General features: G+C 45.5%; 1 protein-coding gene across 6 annotated transcripts in view; it reads right to left on the bottom strand.

The window, feature by feature from the left end:
• Nucleotides 1–21,175, bottom strand: part of CACNA1B (calcium voltage-gated channel subunit alpha1 B) — a 203,301-nt gene that overhangs the window by 144,455 nt on the left and 37,671 nt on the right. For all 6 annotated transcript variants that reach the window (XM_070456799.1, XM_070456779.1, XM_070456783.1 and 3 more), the window contains exons 4-6: nt 11,351–11,442; nt 9,956–10,108; nt 7,623–7,813 (exon numbers count right to left, since the gene is read on the bottom strand). In XM_070456799.1, the coding sequence (XP_070312900.1) occupies nt 7,623–7,813; nt 9,956–10,108; nt 11,351–11,442 (436 nt within the window). The remainder of the gene's footprint in view (nt 1–7,622; nt 7,814–9,955; nt 10,109–11,350; nt 11,443–21,175) is intronic.

Here is a 21,175-nt window from a genome sequence, read left to right as displayed (position 1 = left end):
ACTGCAGCCACAAAATTAAAAGATGCTTGCTCTTTGGAAGAAAAGTTATAACAAACCTAGACAGTGTATTAAAAAGTCAGAGACATTATTTGCCAACAAAAGTCCACATAGTCAAAGCTATGGTTTTTCCAGCAGTCATGTATGGACGTGAGAGTTGAACCATAAAGAAGGTTGAGCACTGAAGAATTACTTTTGAATTACAGTGCTGGAGAAGACTCTTGAGAGTCCCTTGGACAGCAAGGAGATCAAACCAGTCAATCCTAAAGGAAATCAACCCAGAATATTCATCGGAAGGACTGCTGCTGAAGCTCCAATACTTTGGTCATCTGATGCAAAGAACCAATCATTAAAAAAGACCCTGATGCCAGGAAAGATTGAGGGCAAGAGGAGAAAGGGGCGACAGGATAAGATGGTTGGATGGCATCACTGACCAGACGGACATGAGTTTGAGCAAACTCAGGGAGATAGTGAAGGAAAGGGAAGCCTGGCATGCTTCAGTTCATGGGATCGCAAAGAGGGAGACGTAACTTAGCAACTGAACAACAACAACAAAGCAGAAGCAGACTCCCAGACATAGAGCCTTGCGGCTGTAAGCAGGAGGCGGAAGGGAGAGGGGTACACTGGGAAGTGGGGGTTGCTAGGTGAAGATCATAAGGCTTAGAATGGGTAAACAATGAGGTCTTAAGGTATAGTACAGGGAACTATATTCAACATACTGTGATACATCGTAATGGAAAAGAATATAAAAAAGAATGTATATATGTATAATTGAGTCACTTTGCTATATATCAGAGATTGGCACAACATTGTAAATCAACTATATATATATACAGGCTTCCTCGATAAAATATTAGCAAATAGAATTAAGCAGTATATAAAAGAATTGTATACCATGACCATATGGGTTTATTCCAGGAATGCAATGTTGGTTCAATATTCAAAAGTCAATCAGTATAATCCACCATTAACAGGCTAAAGAAGAAGAAAAATCACATAAAAATACCAATGCAGAAAAAGTATTTTACAAAACTCGACACCCATTCACGATAAAAACTTTCAGAAAAATAGGAAGCCAAGGACTGACTCAGCTTGATAAAGAGCATCTGCAAAAAAACTGACAGCTAACCTTAAACCTTAGCAGTGAATGCTGAATTCTTCCCCCTGAGACTGGGGGCATGAAAAGCGTGTCTGCTCTCGCTGCTCTACGTCCCTGAGACTGGGGGCATGGAAAGCGTGTCTGCTCTCGCTGCTCTAAGTCCCTGAGACTGGGGGCATGGAAAGCGTGTCTGCTCTCGCTGCTCTACGTCCCTGAGACTGGGGGCATGGAAAGCGTGTCTGCTCTCGCTGCTCTACGTCCCTGAGACTGGGGGCATGGAAAGCGTGTCTGCTCTCGCTGCTCTAGGTTAATTGCTGTGATGGTGGATGTTTTAGCCACTGAAATCAAGCAAGAGTCAGAAAATAAAAGGCACACAGGGGAACATTCCTGGTGGTCCAGTGGTTAAGACTTCACCTTCCAATGTAGGGGGTACAGGTTTTATCTCTGCTTAGGGAGCTAGACCCACATGTCTCATAGCCAGAAAAAAAGAACATGAAATGGAAGCAATATTGTAACAAATTGAATAAAGACTTTAAAACATTAAAACATAAAAGTCATACAGGTCAGAGAAAAAGAAATCATTCCTACTTACAAATGACACGTCTATCTATGTAGGAAATCCCAAGGAATCTCCAAAAAATCTGCTAGAACTAATAAGTGAGTTCAGAAAGGTCAGGAATATAAGATCAACTTACAAAAATCAGTCGTATCTCTTTATATGTTTGTGTGCTCAGTCACTCAGTTGTGTCTGACTCTTTGCAACCCTACAGACTGTAGCCCACCAGGCTCATCCATCCATGGACATTTCCAGGCAAGAATACTGAGTGGGTAGCCATTTCCTACTCGAGGGGATCTTCCCAACCCAGAGATCAAACCCTCCACTCTTGTGTCTCCTGCTTTGGCAGGCAGATTCTTTACTCCTGTGCCACCTAGGAAACCTGTATGTCTGTATACTAGCGATGAAAATACATATGGACACAAAGATTTAAAATACAATACCATTTACAATCTAACAAACATATACAGGATTTGTATGCTGAAAACTATAAAATTCTGATTGAAGAAATCAATCTAAATAAAGGGAGAGATACACCATGTCATGGATTGAAAGACCCAATACAGTAAAGATGTCAATTCTCCAAAACTGAATAAAATGGGAGGAATCTATCTGGTTTTAAAGATTTATTGTATAGCTACAATATTGAAGACTGTGTGACGCTGGCAGAGGGACAGACACAGAGATCACTGGAACAGAAATGGGACCCACACAAGTATGCCCAACGGGTTGTTTGCAAAGGTGCAAAAGCAATCCAATGGGGGAAATACAGCATTTCAGTAAGTGTTGCTGGAGTAACTGGATGTCCAAAAGCCAGAGGAAGGAAGGAAGAAGGGAGGGAGAGAGAAAAAAAGAAAAAGAAAAAGGGAAGGAGGGAGGGAGGGGGGAGGGGGGAGCACACCTCAACCTAAACTTCACACTTTATACAAAAATTAACGCAAGATGGATCACAGACTTACGTGCAAAATAATAAAGATGTTAGAAAAAATATAGGAGAAAATATTTGATTTAGGACTAGGCAAAGAGTTATTAGATTTTATACCAAAAGCGCAGTCCACAAAAGAAAAAACTGCTAAACAGGACTTTATCCAAGTTAAATATGCATGCTCTTTCACAGGCCAGGTGAGGCGTGGGAAGAGACAAGCCACTGGCTCAGAGCACACATCTGCAAACCACACATCTGACAAGCAACTCGCATCTAGAACGCACACAAACTCTACAGCAAAAGAACAATCCAGACCACGAGCTAAAGAGAGGAGGAGATATTTCACTGAAAAAGATGCACAGGCGGCAAATCAGTATGGTAAGATACTTAGCATTATCGGCCACTAGGAAATCCATGATGATTCATGTCTGCACAATCAGAATGCCTGAAGTTAAAAACGCCAAATATCGGTAAGGAGACAGAAAAACTAGATTATTCATACACTGCTGGTGGATTCAAAAGAATACAGGTCTTTGAAAGGTGTTAGTTTCCTAAAAAATTAAACATACAACCCAGAAATTGCACTCTTGAGCATTTAACCCAGAGAAATGAAAATTTTCACTTGCACAAAAACCTGCCCACAGGACTTCTCTGGTGACTGACTCAGTGGTAAAGAATCTGCCTGCCAATGCAGGAGACACAAGTTCAATCTCTGATCCAGGAAGATTCCAAGTAACTATCGAGCCTGTGCTCTAGAGCCCAGGAGCTGCAACCAGCGAGCGCACTCGCCACAGCTACTGAGGCATGCACACCCTCGAGCCCGTGTTCCGCAACAAGAGAAGCTACCACAATAAACCTACACACTGCAACTAGAGAGTAGACCCCAACAGCCAAATATGAATAAATAAATAAAAAGTTTTTAAAAATCTGCCTACAAACGTGCAGAGCAACTTTATTCACGATAGCCCCAAGCAGAGACAACACAAATGTCCTTTAACAGGTGAGTATTAAACACTATAGTCCACTCACACCTGGGGGACCAGTCAGCAAAAAAAAAAAAAAAGAAAAATGAAGAAACTGCTGACATGCAATAATCCAGATGTGTCTCCAGAGAATTATACTGAGGGAAAAATAGCCAATACCCAAAAGTCACACAGGGTCTGGTTTCATCTACATAATGTTCTTGAAAAGGCAGAATTATCGATGTGGCAAAAGGCAAGCAGTGACCAGGGATGAGGGCGAGAGAGCGGCAGGCGTGGCCATCAGAAGGCAGCGGGACACCCTGCCGATGGGACGTTCTGTCTCTGCAGCAGCAGGGTCACCGTCCTGGTTCTGGGAGTTGCCTGTTTTGCAGGCTGTTGGAGGAAGCAGGCAAAGCATACATGGTCTCTCTCTGTATTAATTCTTACAACTGTATGTGAACCTACCTTACCACAAATAAAGTTTCATTTAAAAAAAGCCTAGTGCTCGGGCCTGGTGCACTGGGAAGACCCAGAGGGATGGGGTGGAGAGGGAGGTGGGAGGGGGGAGCGGGATGGGGAACACATGTAAATCCATGGCTAATTCATTTCAAGGTATGACAAAAACCACTGCAATGTTGTAAAGTAATTAGCCTCCAACTAATAAAAATAAATGGAAAAACAATAAAAATAAACAAAGAGACAACTCCCACGTGTCCCCGCAGGTGCCTCACTGCCCTGCCATCCTCACCTTCAGTCTCGCCCCCTTTAACCTGTGCGTTCCGAGGCTCTATTCCCACTAGCTGCCCGTCTCCTGGGACTTCTTGGTGACAGCTGGTCTGGTCGATGCCTCTGGAAACACGGTGCTCGGCTTCCAGGACACGGCACACCTCTGGGGGCTGCGGGGCCCCTCAGGTCCGCCTTGCGCTCTTCTTGGCTCCTTCTCTCCTACTTGGCTTCTGAATGTTGCAAGTCTCCTGACAGCCAAAGGCTCACACAAGCTTCATTTTTAGCCATCTTGCTTCTAGCTCCACACATTCACACTGGGCAGTCTCATCCTGTCTCGTAATTTGAAACACCACCCATGACTTCCCACATGCACCCTCAGCCCTGCTGCCCCCCGGAGCCCCTTCTCATACGTTCAACGGTATACTCAGCACCTACACGTGGGTGAAACAGTGTGTCCTGCTTCCCAGGGACAAAGCAGGGTTCTCAGTGTCCACCACACTCTGCTAAAACAAAATTCCTCAATCACCTTTCTCCCCTTCTCAGTAAAAGGCACCACCTTTCCTAATGGCTCAAGTCGCAGCATCTTTGATCCCTCTTTCTTTCACATTAAACATCACATTGAACCAATGAACAAGTTCTGTCTGCACTAACTTCAAAATGGAGCTTTCCACCTACATATCTGAAGGCCCCTTCCTCAGATCTCCACAAAACTAGTGCAATGAACAGATGCAAAAGCACACGTATATAACCACAAACCCACATTATTTACCTCCTATGGTCCCTCTGAACATAGTCACAGCCCAGGATGAAAATGTGGACAGGTCCTGTGAGGTTCTGATAACTGGGTAATAGATCCTATAATCAATGCAAGTAGAAAACACGGGCTGAACTCAGTAATTAAGCATCCCATCCCAGCTGCCGTGCTCCTCACTGAGACCATCGTCCCTCCTCCACGGGCCTGCACAGCTGGCTGCTTTCAGAGGGAAAGGACAGCGCGGCCCTCTCTGCCCACCACGCCTCGCATTGCTCCTCCTTCCAGGGCCTCTGACCCCAGCTACAGTCCTCCCTGCACGGGGCCCACTGTCCCAAGATAACCCCCCTCTCCGGCCTGGCAGGAGCTCGCAGCTGACTCATCCCTCACAAGACACTCTTTCAGGACCCATCTGAACCCAGACGGCCATCTCTCCTCCAGATGGGGACCTGCCTGCCACCACCGCCCGTGCCTCAGCAGCCAGTCTCCTGAGGACCCCCATGCCTCCCGGGCCGGGCGGCATGCTCTCCCCAGGCGGCACAGGCGCTTATCACCCCCCAGCCCCCCAGCCCAAGGCGCAGGCCTGAGGCACCGCCCCTTGAAGGCTCCGTCAAGGAGCGTTCGTCTGAGGCAACCACAAACGCCCCGTCCCTGGGCCGTGGGGAGAGGCAGCCTCTCCCGCTGGAGAACACTCTTCAAATGTCCTGTCTGGCAACGTTCCTGGCCGTGCAGCGGTTAGGACTCTGCGCGTCCACTGCCGAGGACCTGGGTTCAACCCCTGGTGTGGACAGAAGAGAACAAAGTCTGTCTGATCTCCAGCAACCGGCGCTGTAGCCCCTCTGTGTGGAGCGGACTCGGCGCTCTCAGCCACCAGCTCCGGGCACCGGGCTCACGGCCCACACCCTGCGCAGCATGCCCTGCAGGCTCTCCAGCGCTGTCCCGCAGAACAGCGGGCTCCCAGAACCCACAGATCTTGCTTTCCCAGTGCCCCCGACCTGCCACCCCTGCCTGCCCCTCATCCTCCTGCTGCTGTCACAGAACTTGCCGTTACTGATTGGCATTATTTATCGAAAGCCTCCTGCCACCACTGTGCCTGCAGCATCTGCAGCCAGTGTGTCCCCTGGAAATACGTGTCAGGGGAGCCTCTGTGGCCCTTCCCAACCAGCGCCTCCCACCCACCCCTCCCCTGGGGGCACAGGCCCACCAGACTGGGTCACCTGGGCCGTGGCCAAGTCCCGTGGCTCACGCAGTGCCCCGCTCGGTGGGGCTGGCAGGGATGTGGCCATCTCCAGCTACTTTTAGGGTTTGTCTTTGTGGAAATTGTTCCTGGATTGGCTGCAGGGAGAGAACAGCCAAGCTCCTCATCACCGCCCTTGTCTCTGTTTCTCCCTTGATCAAACCAAGCCTGTTATCAGACACGACTCCATCTCCAAGGAGGGCTCTGGCTCAGTGGACCTCGGGCCAGCTTTTCCATAACTCACCCTCTGCCACCTTCCTGCCCAGCCAGCACTTACCAAACACTGTGAGATGTCCAGCCCTGAGACCCACCAAGTCTCCACGAACTCTAAGACGAGTCACAGAGCAGAGGGTTCCAGCCTGTCCCTCCCATCCTTGTCCATGCCAGAAGCACGTGGCTACTCCAGTGCTTCTAGAGGCTGGCGGCCCAAGCCCCATCCCCAGTGCACAGGTTCAAAGTGAATTACCTTGCACTCCACAAAGTCCCCTCCACAGCTCCCGGGCACAACATACGCTCTAGCTACCAAAATACAGCAATCCACCAGCCAGACCTTCCAAAACTCCTGTTTCAAATGCACTGTCTTTCTCCACTTCCTCTAACTTACCTGTTCTCATGCCCACAATCACAGGACTCTAGAGGGGACCTCTGTGGGGGTGGAGGGTCATCACATAAAAAAAGACACAGAGAGCTACCCAGGAGTCCCCAAGAAGAGCCTCAGCTGGAGGGGAGGCAGGCATGAGACAGGCCATCAGGAAGCCCCAGAGGTCCTTATACCCAGCTTCTGTCCACAAGCACCAACCCCCAGACCACCCTACAGGGCTAGGCTGGACTAGAGTCCTAATGACAGGGAAGACGGGGAGGGCGGGCAGGAGAGCAGGAGGAAGACTCAGAGCGACGCAAACAAAGGTATACAATGCAGTTCGCACCCCCAGGACTCTGGTTGCCCCCCTCCCCGGGATCCCCCAGACCCCACTTCCCACCCCCAGGACCTTGGCACAATCAGCGCATCCTTCCTGCACCTCAGCCCCACTCCTCCTGTTCACAAGGCAGCAGCCTGCTGCCTCAAGCCCAGAATGAGTTAACCAGCTTCTCCAAGCCTCCCACGTCTGCAGGCAGGGCTCTCGTCACCAGCAGTGGCAGGTCCACCTTCTCTGGAATTTTTTTTTTTCTAACCTTCACCACCCAGCCCTCACCTTCACTTTCAAAACAGAAGTTGCCTGGAGAATCCAGAACCTAGGTCAGTGGCCCTGCAGGGGAGCTGCCCGAAGGAGCCTGTGTTCCATCCTTGGGGGGGAGAAGGGAGCCAGAGGCTGGACAGAAGCCTTGCCCCAAGGGGGTCCAGGAGCTCCTGGACCAAGACTTGACTCACGTTGTAGAGGATGTCGGTCCAGCCCTCCATGGTGATGCACTGGAACACCGTCAGGATGGCGAACAGGATGTTGTCGAAGTTGGTGATGCCGAAGTTGGGTCCGGCCCAGTACTCCCGGCACTCAGTGTCGCCCTCACACAGCCGAGCTGGGGCTTCCCTGCCACACGGGAAGTCACCTACCGGATCTGCATCTGCGGGGAGAAGGAGCAGGCAGGGCTGAGCGGGAAACACCGAGCTCTCCACCCTTGCGGGGACTGTGGGCCCCAGAGACCTCATCACAGGAGAAGGGGCTCAGGCACCAGGGAAACTGCCTCCTGCCACCCCTGCGCCTGCTCTGCCTCCATCCTCAACCGACAGCTTGCCCCCACCCGCCCTCAGATCCACCCTCTCAGGAACAGCTGGTCAACCTCTCCTTCCCCACAGAAACTGCCCATCACTATGAAAACACGCTGAGAACTCAATCACCTTAAAATCAAAAACAACCGACTCCTAACCTCCTACTCTTCCTATCGCCAGCACCCCAACTGTCCCATAGGCGAACCTCTGCCCAGACTTCCCCAACATGCAGGTCTGCCTGCCTCTCTGGAGCCAGAACCAAGCTGGACGGAGCCCTGAAGCCCCAGTGCTCTTCAGGCAGGTTGACCAACACAGGCCCAGAGCACGGCTGGGCCTCAGGGCCCAGTTCTCCTGGCACTGGCCCCAGCAAAGGGGACATGCTCTTGCTGGCAGCCAGGAGCCACACAAGAGGTGTTAAAGAAATCGCAGAAAACCAGGACTAACCTCTGGAATAAGGGGGCAAGCAACTCATGCTAATCCCTCCCTCCCAAAACCTAAAGAAAAAACTATTCTTTAAAAATGCATAACAACACATGGAAAAGCTCTCCTATCAGGATATGGGAAATCTTTAGGAATAGCTAGGAAGGGAAGCAAATATTCCCAGATTTAGAAGGCAAAACTGATCACACAAGTTTATTCCTTTCCTTCCAATTATCTTAATAAATGTTCATAAAGAAAACCAGGAAGTCATTGTTTGTCTATTTGTAGACAAATGTATTCTCCGTGAATAATGACAGTTTTATTTCCTCCTTTCATATTCTTCTTAGAGTTTTTGTTCTTTTTCTTGCCTCACATCACTGGCCACAAACACCACGGCTACATGGACCAGAAGTGACCATGTGTGCCTTTATCTCATTTTTTACTTTAAAGGAAAAGCTCTCAAGACTGATGACAAAGTATGATGTCTGAAGGGAATTTCAGGAAGTTTAAGAAAATTCCCCTTATTTCCAGTTTGATTAAGAGGGTTTTTAAAATTATAAATGATTTAAACTTTAATAAAAACTTTTCCTGCATCTATTGAGATGATCATACAGGTTTTCTCCTTTAATGTGTTTGTAGCTCAAGACACAAACCTTTGTGTCACCCTTAACTCTTCACTTTCTCTTACTCCACATACAATTGCCCAGAAAACCCAGATGGCCCAGCACGCCTCACTGCAAAATATACCCAGAACTCGACAGATTCTAAGAGCCAAACAGGTTTCCCAGGTGCTCAGTGATAAAGAAGGCTCCTGCCAGTGGGGGAGACTTGGGTTCAATCTCTGGTCTGGGAAGATCCCCTAAAGAAGGAAATGGCAACCCACTCCAGTATTCTTACCTGGGAAATCCCATGGACAGAGGAGCCTGGTGGGCTACAGTTCTTGGGGTCACAAAGAGTCAGACACAACTTAGTGACTAAAACAATACCAAGTGCCAAACAGCCTGGCCCCAGCCTCTATCCATCTCTCCTGGCCTGAGATTTGACTCTCTGACTCTCCCCTGTTTGACCTGCCTCCCCAGAGCAGCCAGACAATCAGAGGGTACAGGCGCTCACTCAAGGCCCCACTGTCCTCCCACTTCTCTAGGAATAAGATTCAGAGTCCTACCATGGCCTGAACCCACAAGATGCCCCTGCACTCACTGCTTCTCACTCTGGCCTTTCACACTTACTAGTCTTTGTAACCACAGCTTCCGGCAGGCTGCGGAATGGGCTCCCTCTCACCACACTCAGGTCGCTGTCCAACTGTCACCCTGACAGAGAGGCCTCCCCAGGCTACTCTCTGTGAAACAGACCCCCAAATCACTCTATTTTAGATACCTTTCTTGTTTCCCTCCTAGAAGTTACTACAGTAACTTCTGTAATTACTTCGTGTGTTTGTGTTTACCAGATTCTTGCCTGAGTCCACTTCCTTTGTCTAGCACCTAGAAGGCCCCCTCAGGGCCCAGAACAGAGAATCTCCCCGGGACGAATGAGTCTGTGGTCCTTCTCTGGGTCCGACGGGTACTTCAAGGCCTCACCTGTGCTGTTGGGGAAACAAGCCTTGTGGAATTTGCCCATGTAGAACTCGAGGCCAATGATGGCGAACATGAGGATGGCGAAAAAGAGAAGCAGCCCAATCTGCAGGAGTGGAACCATGGCCTTCATGATGGACTTGAGCACCACCTGCAAACCTGGGCAGAGCAGGTGAAGCAGGCAGGTCAGGAGCACAGTGGGCAGGGCAGGGAGTGGGCTGGGGTATGGACAGAACAGCAAGGGCCTGGGTAGGCAGGCCTGAGAGTCCTGGGCAAAGTGTGGAGCAATGAGTGTTCCTGAGGCCAAAGGACAGAGCTGGGCCCTCAAAGCAGGGGACAGAGAGGGAGCGGTGGGGAAGCAGGACAGAACGGTGAGTGCCTACATGGGGTAGAGCTGAGCATCCTTGAGGTGGGGGAGTGGACTGAGCAGAGTCCCAGTTAGCGGGAGGAACAGTGTGTGGGGGTATCAGTAGGAAGTACTGAGGAGAACTCTGAGTCTGTGGAGGGTTCAGGGTGGAGCAAAAGTGGAGAGTCCTGAGAAGAAAGAGGAGGAACACCTGGGAACTTAAAGCAGGGGATCCTGGGAACTAAGAGCAGGGGATTCTGGGAATGAAACACAAGGGTTCCTGACAGACCCACTCCTGAGGGAAAGGAAAGCAGGGGGCCTGCTCTTAAGGAGGGTTTCACCACTGACTGTAGGGCATGAGTATGTCCAGGCCAGGGGAGCAGTCTCCACTTCCAGCCTTGAGCTCGCTCCTGGGTACAGGCCTGAACCTCTTCCTGGCAGGGTCTTGGGGCAGTACAGAGAGCCAACCAGCAGTCTTCCCTGCAGTGGGCTCAGGTGACACAGCTCCAGGCCTGCCAGCCGGACCCTGGAGGAAACCCGAACTTCCACTGGCCTGGAGGAACATGGGCCCAGGCGGTCAGCACTCTCACGGCAGCCTGGCCACCCTCTGCCCTCACATGGCCTCTTGAGCCGCCCAGTCCTGGAGCATGTCTGGCCTGGGCCACAGGTCTCGACAGCGCTGCCTAGCCTGAGCCAGGACAGACGGCCCTCAGCAGCCTCCGAATGTACTCCCTGCCCCACCACCTTGGTTCGCCTCTCATCTGCTCCTTGACCCCAGGAAAAGAAGCAAAGAGCTGGAAATACAGCAAAGGGCGTGAGAGGAGCAAAGCTTCCATGTAGGAAGCTGGGTTACCCTCTAGTCTTTCAAGGAGATGGGAGAGACTGGAGAAGGGCCATTTGTGCCTTCTTTAAGCCTGGTTCCTTGGGGCTAAGGGTGGCAAGCTCAGAGTCACCAGAGGGTCCGGAGGTCAGGGCCTCACTGTGGCTGTGGCAGGGGTAGGGGACAAGGTCAGTGTCCAGGTAGGCTGGGCCTGATTGCCTTTCGCCAGACTCACTTGGAATCCCAGACACCAGCTTCAGGGGCCTCAGCACACGCACAGCCCGCAGCGTTCGCAGGTCAAAGTCAGTGCCAGCTGTGGCGAGGATCCTGGCAGGAACAAAGACAAGCGGGAAGTAAGGGCTTCTGCATGGTGCTGAGGAGAGGGCACGCCCCTCCCACCACCCATGTCCTGTCCTCCAAGACCACTGACATCTTCACGCCTGTGTCCCCCACTGTCCAAGCACCAGAGTACCAGGCAGGGGAGGCCAGGAACTGAATTCAGACATCCTCGCCAGTAATGTTAGTGACGGTTTTACCAGCATGACCATCCTTCCGGGCATCACCTCTGAGGGAACATTTGGTCTCTGGTCCCTGGCCCGGCCTTGAATCTGTCCTTGAATTGAGTCCGAGCCTGAACCATGTCCCCAAGCAACCCCAGCGGCTCTCCAAGCTGCCCCACGAGCGCTGGTGATACTGAGAGCAGAAGGATGAGCTGGAGGGACTTCTGAACACAGGGCCACAGATGCCACGGGGCCTCCCCGCTTCCCACAGGAGAACACAGGAGTGAAGAGTGGAGAAGGTGAACGGAGGGTTCAGAAAACCCCATTAGCATAAAAGCATACCCCAGTGTCTCCCATCTTAAAACAAAACAGAAAATTCCGTATCTGCCTCCTACCCCAGCAAACTTCTCTGCTCCCTTCACTCCAAAACTCATCCAAAGTGTCAATCCTTGGTCTCCCACTGTTAACTCTTCAGTCTCTCTTCAGCTTTGTCCAGCTACATTCTCACTCCCACCATTCCACTAAAATGTTTTGTCAAGCCTTCTTGCCGACATCAGTAGCTAAGTCTCCCATAAATGGTTTCTTCTCTTGCCCGCTGGCCAACTCTCTCATTTTCTTCTTGACACCCTGGGGGTCCCTTTGTCAGCTCTGCCCTCTCTACCAGACTGAAAACTTGAATGCATCAGGGCTCAAACCACACAGAATCCACCCAATAGCTGTGAATACCACTGAAAGCTATTACTCCCTAATTTATATCTTTAACTCAAATCTGGAACTCTGGATTCATATGTCCATCCATTTGCCTTTTTCAACATTTCCACTTGGATAGCAAAAAAAGCATATCAAACATTAATAAAACTAAAGAATACTTTTTAAAACTTTAATGCAAATATTAAGGTATGTATTATTTTTAAGTTCAGAGTTGTTACATGGTGGCGACTAGAGAATTTTTTATTCTTTCTCCCAACCTTGCTCCTCTGACAGTGTTCACCCCTCTGTGAACAGCACTAGTCAACTCTTCCGTAAGCCAGAGCCAAGGCTTGCTACCTGACTCCTCTTTCTCTTACACTCCACATCCAATTCACTAACAATCCTGTTGACTCTACCTTTAAAAAGTCTTGGACTCTCAGTGAAAAAGCATTGTTGCCTGCCCCCCTGCCCCCAACTCTAGAGACACAGCAGTAAGGAATAATATTTGAGATGCAGCTGGGATAAAATAAGATGAAATGGTAGGGGGGAAAGAAAAGAAGAGCAACAAGAAAATCAATTCAAACCAACATTCCATAGCACATGAGAAAAATCCAATACTAAGAGGGATATTCAACTACTGGAAGATAGTAGCTAGAACTTTTGGAAAAAGCAAACATTTATTTAAATAATATGAATAATAATCATACTCTAAGCTGGAGACATAGCTGGAGAGTATTAATGGTTTAGGAAACAGTACTAAGGAATCACTCACAAACAACAGAAAGACAAAGAAAAAATTGGAAGAAATGAAATGATACAGAGGTTAAACCATATACCTACCACACATCACATGTGGGTTCCAGAAAAAGAGAATCGAGGGAACATGGTGAAGAAGCAACATTTGAAGAGATAACAGACGAGAAATATCCCGAATTAAAGACTTGATTTCTCAAATTTAAAGTGTATTAGGGGTACAATCAGATAAATAAAATACATCCAACTAGAAATGGTGTGAGTAACTACAGGATATCAATCATAAAAAGAAAGCACTAAAGGCTACCAAAGAGAAAGATGAAATACCTAGGGGAGAAAAATGATAGTTAAAAGGAGAGAAAACGTCACCTCAGGAAAAAAAAAAGAGAGAGAGAGAGAGACAGAAAATATGCTAGAAGACAACTAAGTAACACCTTCAAAAAGCAGCAGGAAAATAATTGACATCTTAGAACCTTATATCTAGCTAAACTGTGAATGAAGAGCGATGGCAAAGTAAACATATTTTCATAGATTCAGTAAGTCATCACTCCGGATCCTCGGTAAAACAACACAGGAACTGAACCCAAAGGGAAAGCACAGTATAGAAGAACAATGGTAGGCACAGAAAATAATTTTTAAGTAATTAATTGCTCATTGATTTTTTAAATTATGATGTCCAATTTTTCACTATTTTCTACACACAAAACTAACAACCTAGGCAATAACAAAATTATTTACAGAAGGGGTTGTTCCACGTATAGTTGCATCAGATTATGTTACAGAGGTTAAATCACTCTTCACTGTATTAGGCCAGAAGATGGCAAACGTTTTCTGGAAAGGGCCAGTAATAAATATTTAGACTTTGTGAGTCATAAGATCTCTGTTACAACCACTCAACTCTGCCATGTAGCATAAGAGATAACATGTATATGAATGGACAAGACTGTGTTCCAATAAAATTTTATTTATAAGCACAGACTGCGAGGCAGTTGGGCTATAACCGTCTTTCCTCCGTGCTAAACAAATGTACGCATGCATGCGTGCTCATTCAGTCATGTCTGACTCTTTGCAACCCTACAAACTGTAGCCCACCAGGTTCCTCTGTCCATGGGACTTCCCAGGCAAGAATGCTGGATTGGTTTGCCCTTTCCTCCTGGGGATCTTCCCAGCCTGGGGACTGAACCCGTGTCTCGTTCTTGGCAGGCGGACTCCACCACTGAGCCACCTGGAGGTGCAGACTCATGTGCAGCGACGACTCTGTCTTTAAAACGTTCGGGGACGTCCCTGGCAGCCCAGCGGTTAAGACTTCAGCTTCCAACGCAGAGGGCGCAGGTTCGACCTCTGGTCAGGGACTTACGATTTTTGTGGGCAAAAAACCAAAACATAAAGCAGAAGCCACATTGTAACAAATTCAATAAGGACTAAAAAATGGTCCACAACAAAAAAAATTATAATAATAAACTTTTTAAAAATGTTAAGGATATCTAGTAAATGGATAGAAATACAGTCTATTTCAGAACCAGCTGGGGGGAGGGGGCGGTGTAGGGGGAAGGTGTATAGGGAACAGATAACAAAGAACATTTAGTCAAATTACAGAAATCAGACAAAGACTCCTCAAAAAAGGCTAAGAAGGAATATAAAAAGAAAACATAAAATATGACATTAGAATTAAGTCCAAATATATTATAAAATATATAAATGAATTTTAATTTCTTATTAAATCATAGATTATTAGATTGGGGCTTTTGAAAGTCCAAATATATGCTACTTACAAAAGACATACCTGAAAACAATACAGAAATGTTGAAAATAAGAGATTTTAGAAAGAATATACTAAGTAAATGGTACAGGAAATGAAGCTGATATATAATACTAAAGAAAAATGTAATTTAAAGCAAAAACAATATTAACAATATTAAGAGTAAAGAGAAACATAATACATAATAATGAAAACAAAATTACACCAAGGAATGCAATCATCATTAATTTTTATGCATCTAACACCATAAAATCAAAACAGAGAAAGAAAAAATGAAAACTCCTCCAACTTGGTGGAAGATTTTTGCAAAGCTCTCAAAAGAATCTGAAGGACTAAACACCAAAGTGCAATAATGCTGTGCACAATTACAACAGAATTAGCACCTTGATCATTTTATTGTTCTGTCTTCTATATCTTCCATATATTTCTTCATCTATCTATCTACCTATCTATCAACTAGAATCTATCTAGTTTTATATGAAAATGAGTTCCTAAAAAAATAGAAAATATATATTTTTAGAGTACACAAGAATAGCTTTGAAAATATGCTACCTCACAAAAGAAGCCTCAGCAAATTTCAAAAAATTAGTGACTTTTATTATTGCACCTCTGCAATTAAACTAATGCAATTAAATAATAATACAACAAATGCAAAGTGAAAATGCAAAGTGAACAATACAAAGAAATAAAGGAAAACACTAGACTTGAAAAGACTAGCGATCTCTTCAAGAGGATTAGAGACACCATGGGAATATTTCATACAAAGTTGGGCACAATAAAGGACAGAAACAGTATGGCCCTAACAGAAGCAGAACAGATTAAGAAGAGTGGCAAGAATACACAGAACTGTACAAAAAAAGATCTTCATGACCCAGATAACCACAATGGTGTGATCACTCATCTAGAGCCAGACATTCTGGAGTGTGAAGTCAAGTGGGCCTTAGGAAGCATCAAAGCTAGTGGAGGTGAGGGAAGTCCAGCTGAGCTATTTCAAATCCTGAAAGAGGATGCTGTGAAAGTGCTGCACTCAATATGCCAGCAAATACGGAAAACTCAGCAGTGGCCACAGGACTGGGAAAGGTCAGTTTTCATTCCAACCCCAAAGAAAGGCAATGCCAAAGAATGTTCAAACTACCACACAATTGCACTCACTTCACATGCTAGCAAAGTAATGCTCAACATTCTCCAAGGTAGGCTTCAACAGTATACAAACCAAGAACTCCCAGATGTCCAAGCTGGATTTAGAAAAGGCAGAGGAACCAGAGATCAAATTGCCAACATCTGATGGATCACAGAGAAAACAAGAGAATTCCATAAAAACATCTACTTCTGCTTCACTAACTACACTAAAGCCTTGTGGATCACAACAAACTGAAATATTCTTAAAGAGACAGGAATACCAGACCACCTTACCCACCTCCTAAGAAACCTGTATGCAGGTCAAGAAGCAACAGTTAGAACAGGACATGGAACAATAGAATGGTTCAAAATTGAGAAAGGAGTACATCAAGGCTGTATATTGTCACCCTGCTTATTTAACTTATATGTAGAGTATGTCATGAGAAATGCTGGGCTGGATAAAGCACAAGCTAGAATCAAGATTGCTGAGAGAAATATCAATAACCTCAGATATGCAGATGACACCACCCTTATGGCAGAAGCACAGAGGAACTAAAGAGCCTCCTGATGAAGGTAAAAGAGGTGAGTGAAAAAGCTGGCTTAAAACTCAACATTCAAAAAACTAAGATCATGGCATCTGGTCCCATCACTTCAAGGCAAACACATGGGGAAACAATGGCAGCAGTGACAGACTTTATTTTGGGGGGCTCCAAAATCACTGCAGACAATGACTGCAGCCATGAGATTAAAAGACACTTGCTCCTTAGAAAAGCTGTGACAACCCTAGCCAGCATATTAAAAAGCAGAGACATTATTTTGCCAACAAGGGTCCATCTTGCCAAAGCTATGGTTCTTCCAGTAGTCACGTATGGGTATGAGGAGTTGGACCATAAAGAAGACTGAGCAATGAAGAACTGATGCCTTTGAACTGTGGCATGGAGAAGACTCTTGAGAGTCCGTTGGACTGCAAGGAGATCAAATCAGTCAATCCTAAAAGAGATCAACCCTGAATATTTGAATATTGGAAGGACGGATGTTGAAGCTAAAGCTCCAATACTTTGGCCACTTGATACAAAGAGCTGACTCATTAGAAAAGACCCTGATGCTGGGAAAGATTGAAGACAGGAGGAGAAGAGGATGACAGAGGATGAGATAGTTGGATGGAAAGACCAACTCAATGGACATGAGTTTGAGCAAGCTCTGGGAGATGGTGAAGGACAGGGAAGGCTGGCATGCTGCAGTCCATGGGTTCCCAAAGAGTCAGACACAACTGAGTGACTGAACAACAACAAAGAATACTACTATAAAAACATATTTTAAAAGAAAACTTGCATTACAGAAAGCTTCAAAATGCACAACTAAATAACGCATTAATGAAAGAAGTAACAGTAGACATTATCAAATATTTAGATTCATCAACAACAAAAGCACTACATATTAAACATGTAGGGTTCAAGCAAAGTGATGCCTTAGGGAAAATTGGTAAACTTAATTGATTTTATTTTTCAAAGATTAAAAATTAATACACCAAGTATTGCTATGCCTCAAGAGTCTTAGAAAAGAATAGCAGAGCAAATTTAGAAAAAGTATAAAAATGGATATAATAGACATGGTGAAAATAAAAAATAGAGAAATAACAGAAAGCTGAGTCCTTGAAAGTTTGATAAAATTAACAGGCTTCTGGCCTGTTCAAGAATCATCAAGAACAAGAGAGTGTGCACACACATACATACACAGATTCACACACAGACAAAGAGACACAGTGATGCATGTGTGCACACAGGTACACTCACATATGTGCACACATGTGTGCACACAAAGAGACATAGTGATGCATGTGTGCACACAGGTACACTCACATATGTGCACACAGACAAAGAGACACAGTGATGCATGTGTGCACACAGGTACACTCACATATGTGCACACATGTGTGCACGCAGACAAAGAGACACAGTGATGCATGTGTGCACACAGGTACACTCACATATGTTCACACATGTTCACATATAAACAGACATAGTGATGCACATGTGCACACAGGTACACTCACATATGTGCACACATGTGTGCACACAGACAAAGAGACATAGTGATGCATGTGTGCACACAGGTACACTCACATATGTGCACACATGTTCACACATAAACAAATACACATAGTGTATGCATGTGTGCACACAGGTACACTCACATATGTGCACATATGTTCACACATAGACAAAGAGACATAGTGATGCATGTGTGCACACATGCTCACACATAGACAAAGAGACATAGTGATGCATGTGTGCACACATGTACACTCATATATGTGCACACATGTTCACACATAGACAAAGAGACATAGTGATGCATGTGTGCACACAGGTACACTCACATATGTGCACACATGTGTGCACACAGACAAAGAGACATAGTGATGCATGTGTGCACACAGGTACACTCACATATGTGCACACATGTGTGCACACAGACAAAGAGACATAGTGATGCATGTGTGCACACAGGTACACTCACATATGTGCACACATGTGTGCACACAGACAAAGAGACATAGTGATGCATGTGTGCACACAGGTACACTCACATATGTGCACACATGTGTGCACACAAAGAGACATAGTGATGCATGTGTGCACACAGGTACACTCACATATGTGCACGCAAGTGTGCACACAGACACGTGCATATGAATGCATATACACACAGGGAACACAGCTACAGACAGGAGAAGCTTTTAGAATCACAAGAGAATATTACTAATGATTTTATGCCAATAGAAGCTAAAACTTGGATGAAATGGATATATCTCCCTGAAAGGCAAATTACCAAAAGTAACTGGAGTAGATAAATCTGAATAAACTATGAACAATTACATTAGTTTTCTATTCTGTGAAAACTTATCCCAAACCTAGTGACTTGAAACGGCACCCCTTTATCAGCTCACAGTTCTGTGAGCCAGAAGTCAGGCACACGTGGCTAAATTCTCTGCTGTGGGCCTCACGAGGCTGAGGTCAAGGGGCCGGCCAGCTGCATCCTCACTGGGAGACTCAGCTAGGGAAAGGGGCACTTTGCAGCACCCCCAGCCCATCGGAAGAGTTTTCTCCCTGCCGCAGGAACAGAGGCCCTTGCCTTGGAGTCATCCAGGCACCGCTTCGCCCTCGGAGGCAGCTCTCAGGTCCCTGCCACCTGCCTCAACGGTCCCTCCCACACTTCTAGACAGTCTGACTCTAGCAAGAAAAGTCTCTTTAAAGGAATTATCTGATAAGGCCAGTCCCACCCAAATAATCTCCCTTTGGGTTAACTCAGAGGCAAACCTAATCATAACCTAATCGCAGGAGTGATATCTCATCATACCTGCAGGATCTACCCACATTCAAGGGGAGATGACTGCAGGGGGCAGGCAGGGACCAGAGTCTTGGGGTTACCTTAGAATTTTTGCCTTCCAAAACCATTCAGAAGAATTACTTTGGATTCAGGTTTCCTCATCAGAATATCAGATCCAGACAATTTTACAAGTGTGTCCCTACAAACATTCAGAGAAGAGATAATTCTACATTATACAAACTGTTTCAAGAACAAAAATACAAGAGAAGCTCCCAACTCATTTTATGATTAAAGTATAACCTTGATATCAAGACTGTAACTATAATTCAAAAAGTTACATGCACCCCCAATATTCATAGCAGCATTATTCACAATAGCCAAGACATGGAAGCAACCTAAATATCCATCAACAGATGAATGAATAAAGAAGATGTTATATATTTACACAATATAATATTACACAGCTATAAAAAGAATGAAATAATTCCATTCATAGCAACAAGAATGGACCTAGAGATTATCGTACTAAGTGAAGTAAACTAAATAGAGAAATACAAATATCATATGATGTCACTTAGACGTGGAACCTTAAAAAATGATACAAATGAAATTTTATGCAAAACAGAAATAGACTCACAGACATAGAAAACAAACTTATGGTTACCAAAAGGGCAAGAGGGGGGAAGGAAAAATTAAGAGTTTGGGATTAACATATATACACGATTACATATAAAATAGATAACCAACAAAGACCTACTGTTTAGCACAGCATATTATACTTAGTATTTTTTAATAACCTATAAGGGAAAAGATTCTGAAAAAAATAGACATACCTGTATGTATAACTGAGGCACTTTGCCACACACCTGAAACTAACACAACATTGTAAATCAACTAAACTTCAATTTTAAAAAAATAAAAAAATTTTAAAGACTGGAAAAAGGACACAAAAAATTTATACACATCTCAGTTATGAACACAAATTTTAAATATCAGAGTAAATAAAATTCAAAGGTACATATTTTAAGAGCGTAAGCATATAATGACCAAATGAGCTGTCATGAGAATAACTCAATAGTAGAATACCTATTAATGCAGTCCACCACACTAAAAAAAAAATCATACAATCACGTCAAAATTTTCAGAAAAATTATTTGGTAAACTTTCAGTATCATAACAGAGGGAGCTCAGCCTGGTGCTCTGTGAGGATGCAGAGCGGAGGGATGGGAGTGGATGGGAGGGAGACTAGAAAGGGAGGGGTGTGTGTATGCTTCTGACTGGCTCGCGATGGTGGACAGCAGAAATCCACACAACATTATTAAGCAATTACCCTCCAATTATAAATTTTTGAAATAGTGAAAAAGTTTCAATATCATTCATGTTTAAAAAAATTCCAATTAGAAAATTCCTTAAAATGACAATGGGTGCTGTGCCTAGTCACCAGTCATGTCCCATTCTTTGCAGCCACATGGATTGCAGCCCACCAGGGTCCTCTGTCCATTTTGGATCCTCCAATCAAGAATACTGGAGTGGGTTGCCATGCCTTCCAACAGGAGATCTTCCTGGCCCAAGGACCAAACCCAGGTCTCCCACATTGCAGGCGGATTCTTTATCCACTGAGCCATCAGGAAAGCCCAAAATGACAATAGGTGTCTAATAAAAACCATGAGGAGGATTTCTGCTTACATTCAGGGATAACACAAAAATACCATTTATATTGTACAGAGGTCCTAGCCAAGGTAAAAAGACACAAAACAGAAATAAAATATATAACTTTAGGAAGGAGGAAACAAACTGTCTTATTCACAGAGACTGTGATTTCTACATAGAAAATCTAAAAGCATATACAGCACAGAAAAACTACTAGAACCTAATGTTTAGGAGGGTTATGAAATACCAAATACATATA

The sequence above is a fragment of the Odocoileus virginianus genome, chromosome 2 (genome assembly GCF_023699985.2).
Source record: "Odocoileus virginianus isolate 20LAN1187 ecotype Illinois chromosome 2, Ovbor_1.2, whole genome shotgun sequence".
Taxonomy (NCBI): domain Eukaryota; kingdom Metazoa; phylum Chordata; class Mammalia; order Artiodactyla; family Cervidae; genus Odocoileus; species Odocoileus virginianus.
The sequence above is the reverse complement of the archived record's forward strand: the minus strand, read 5'-3'. Positions and strand labels throughout refer to the sequence as shown.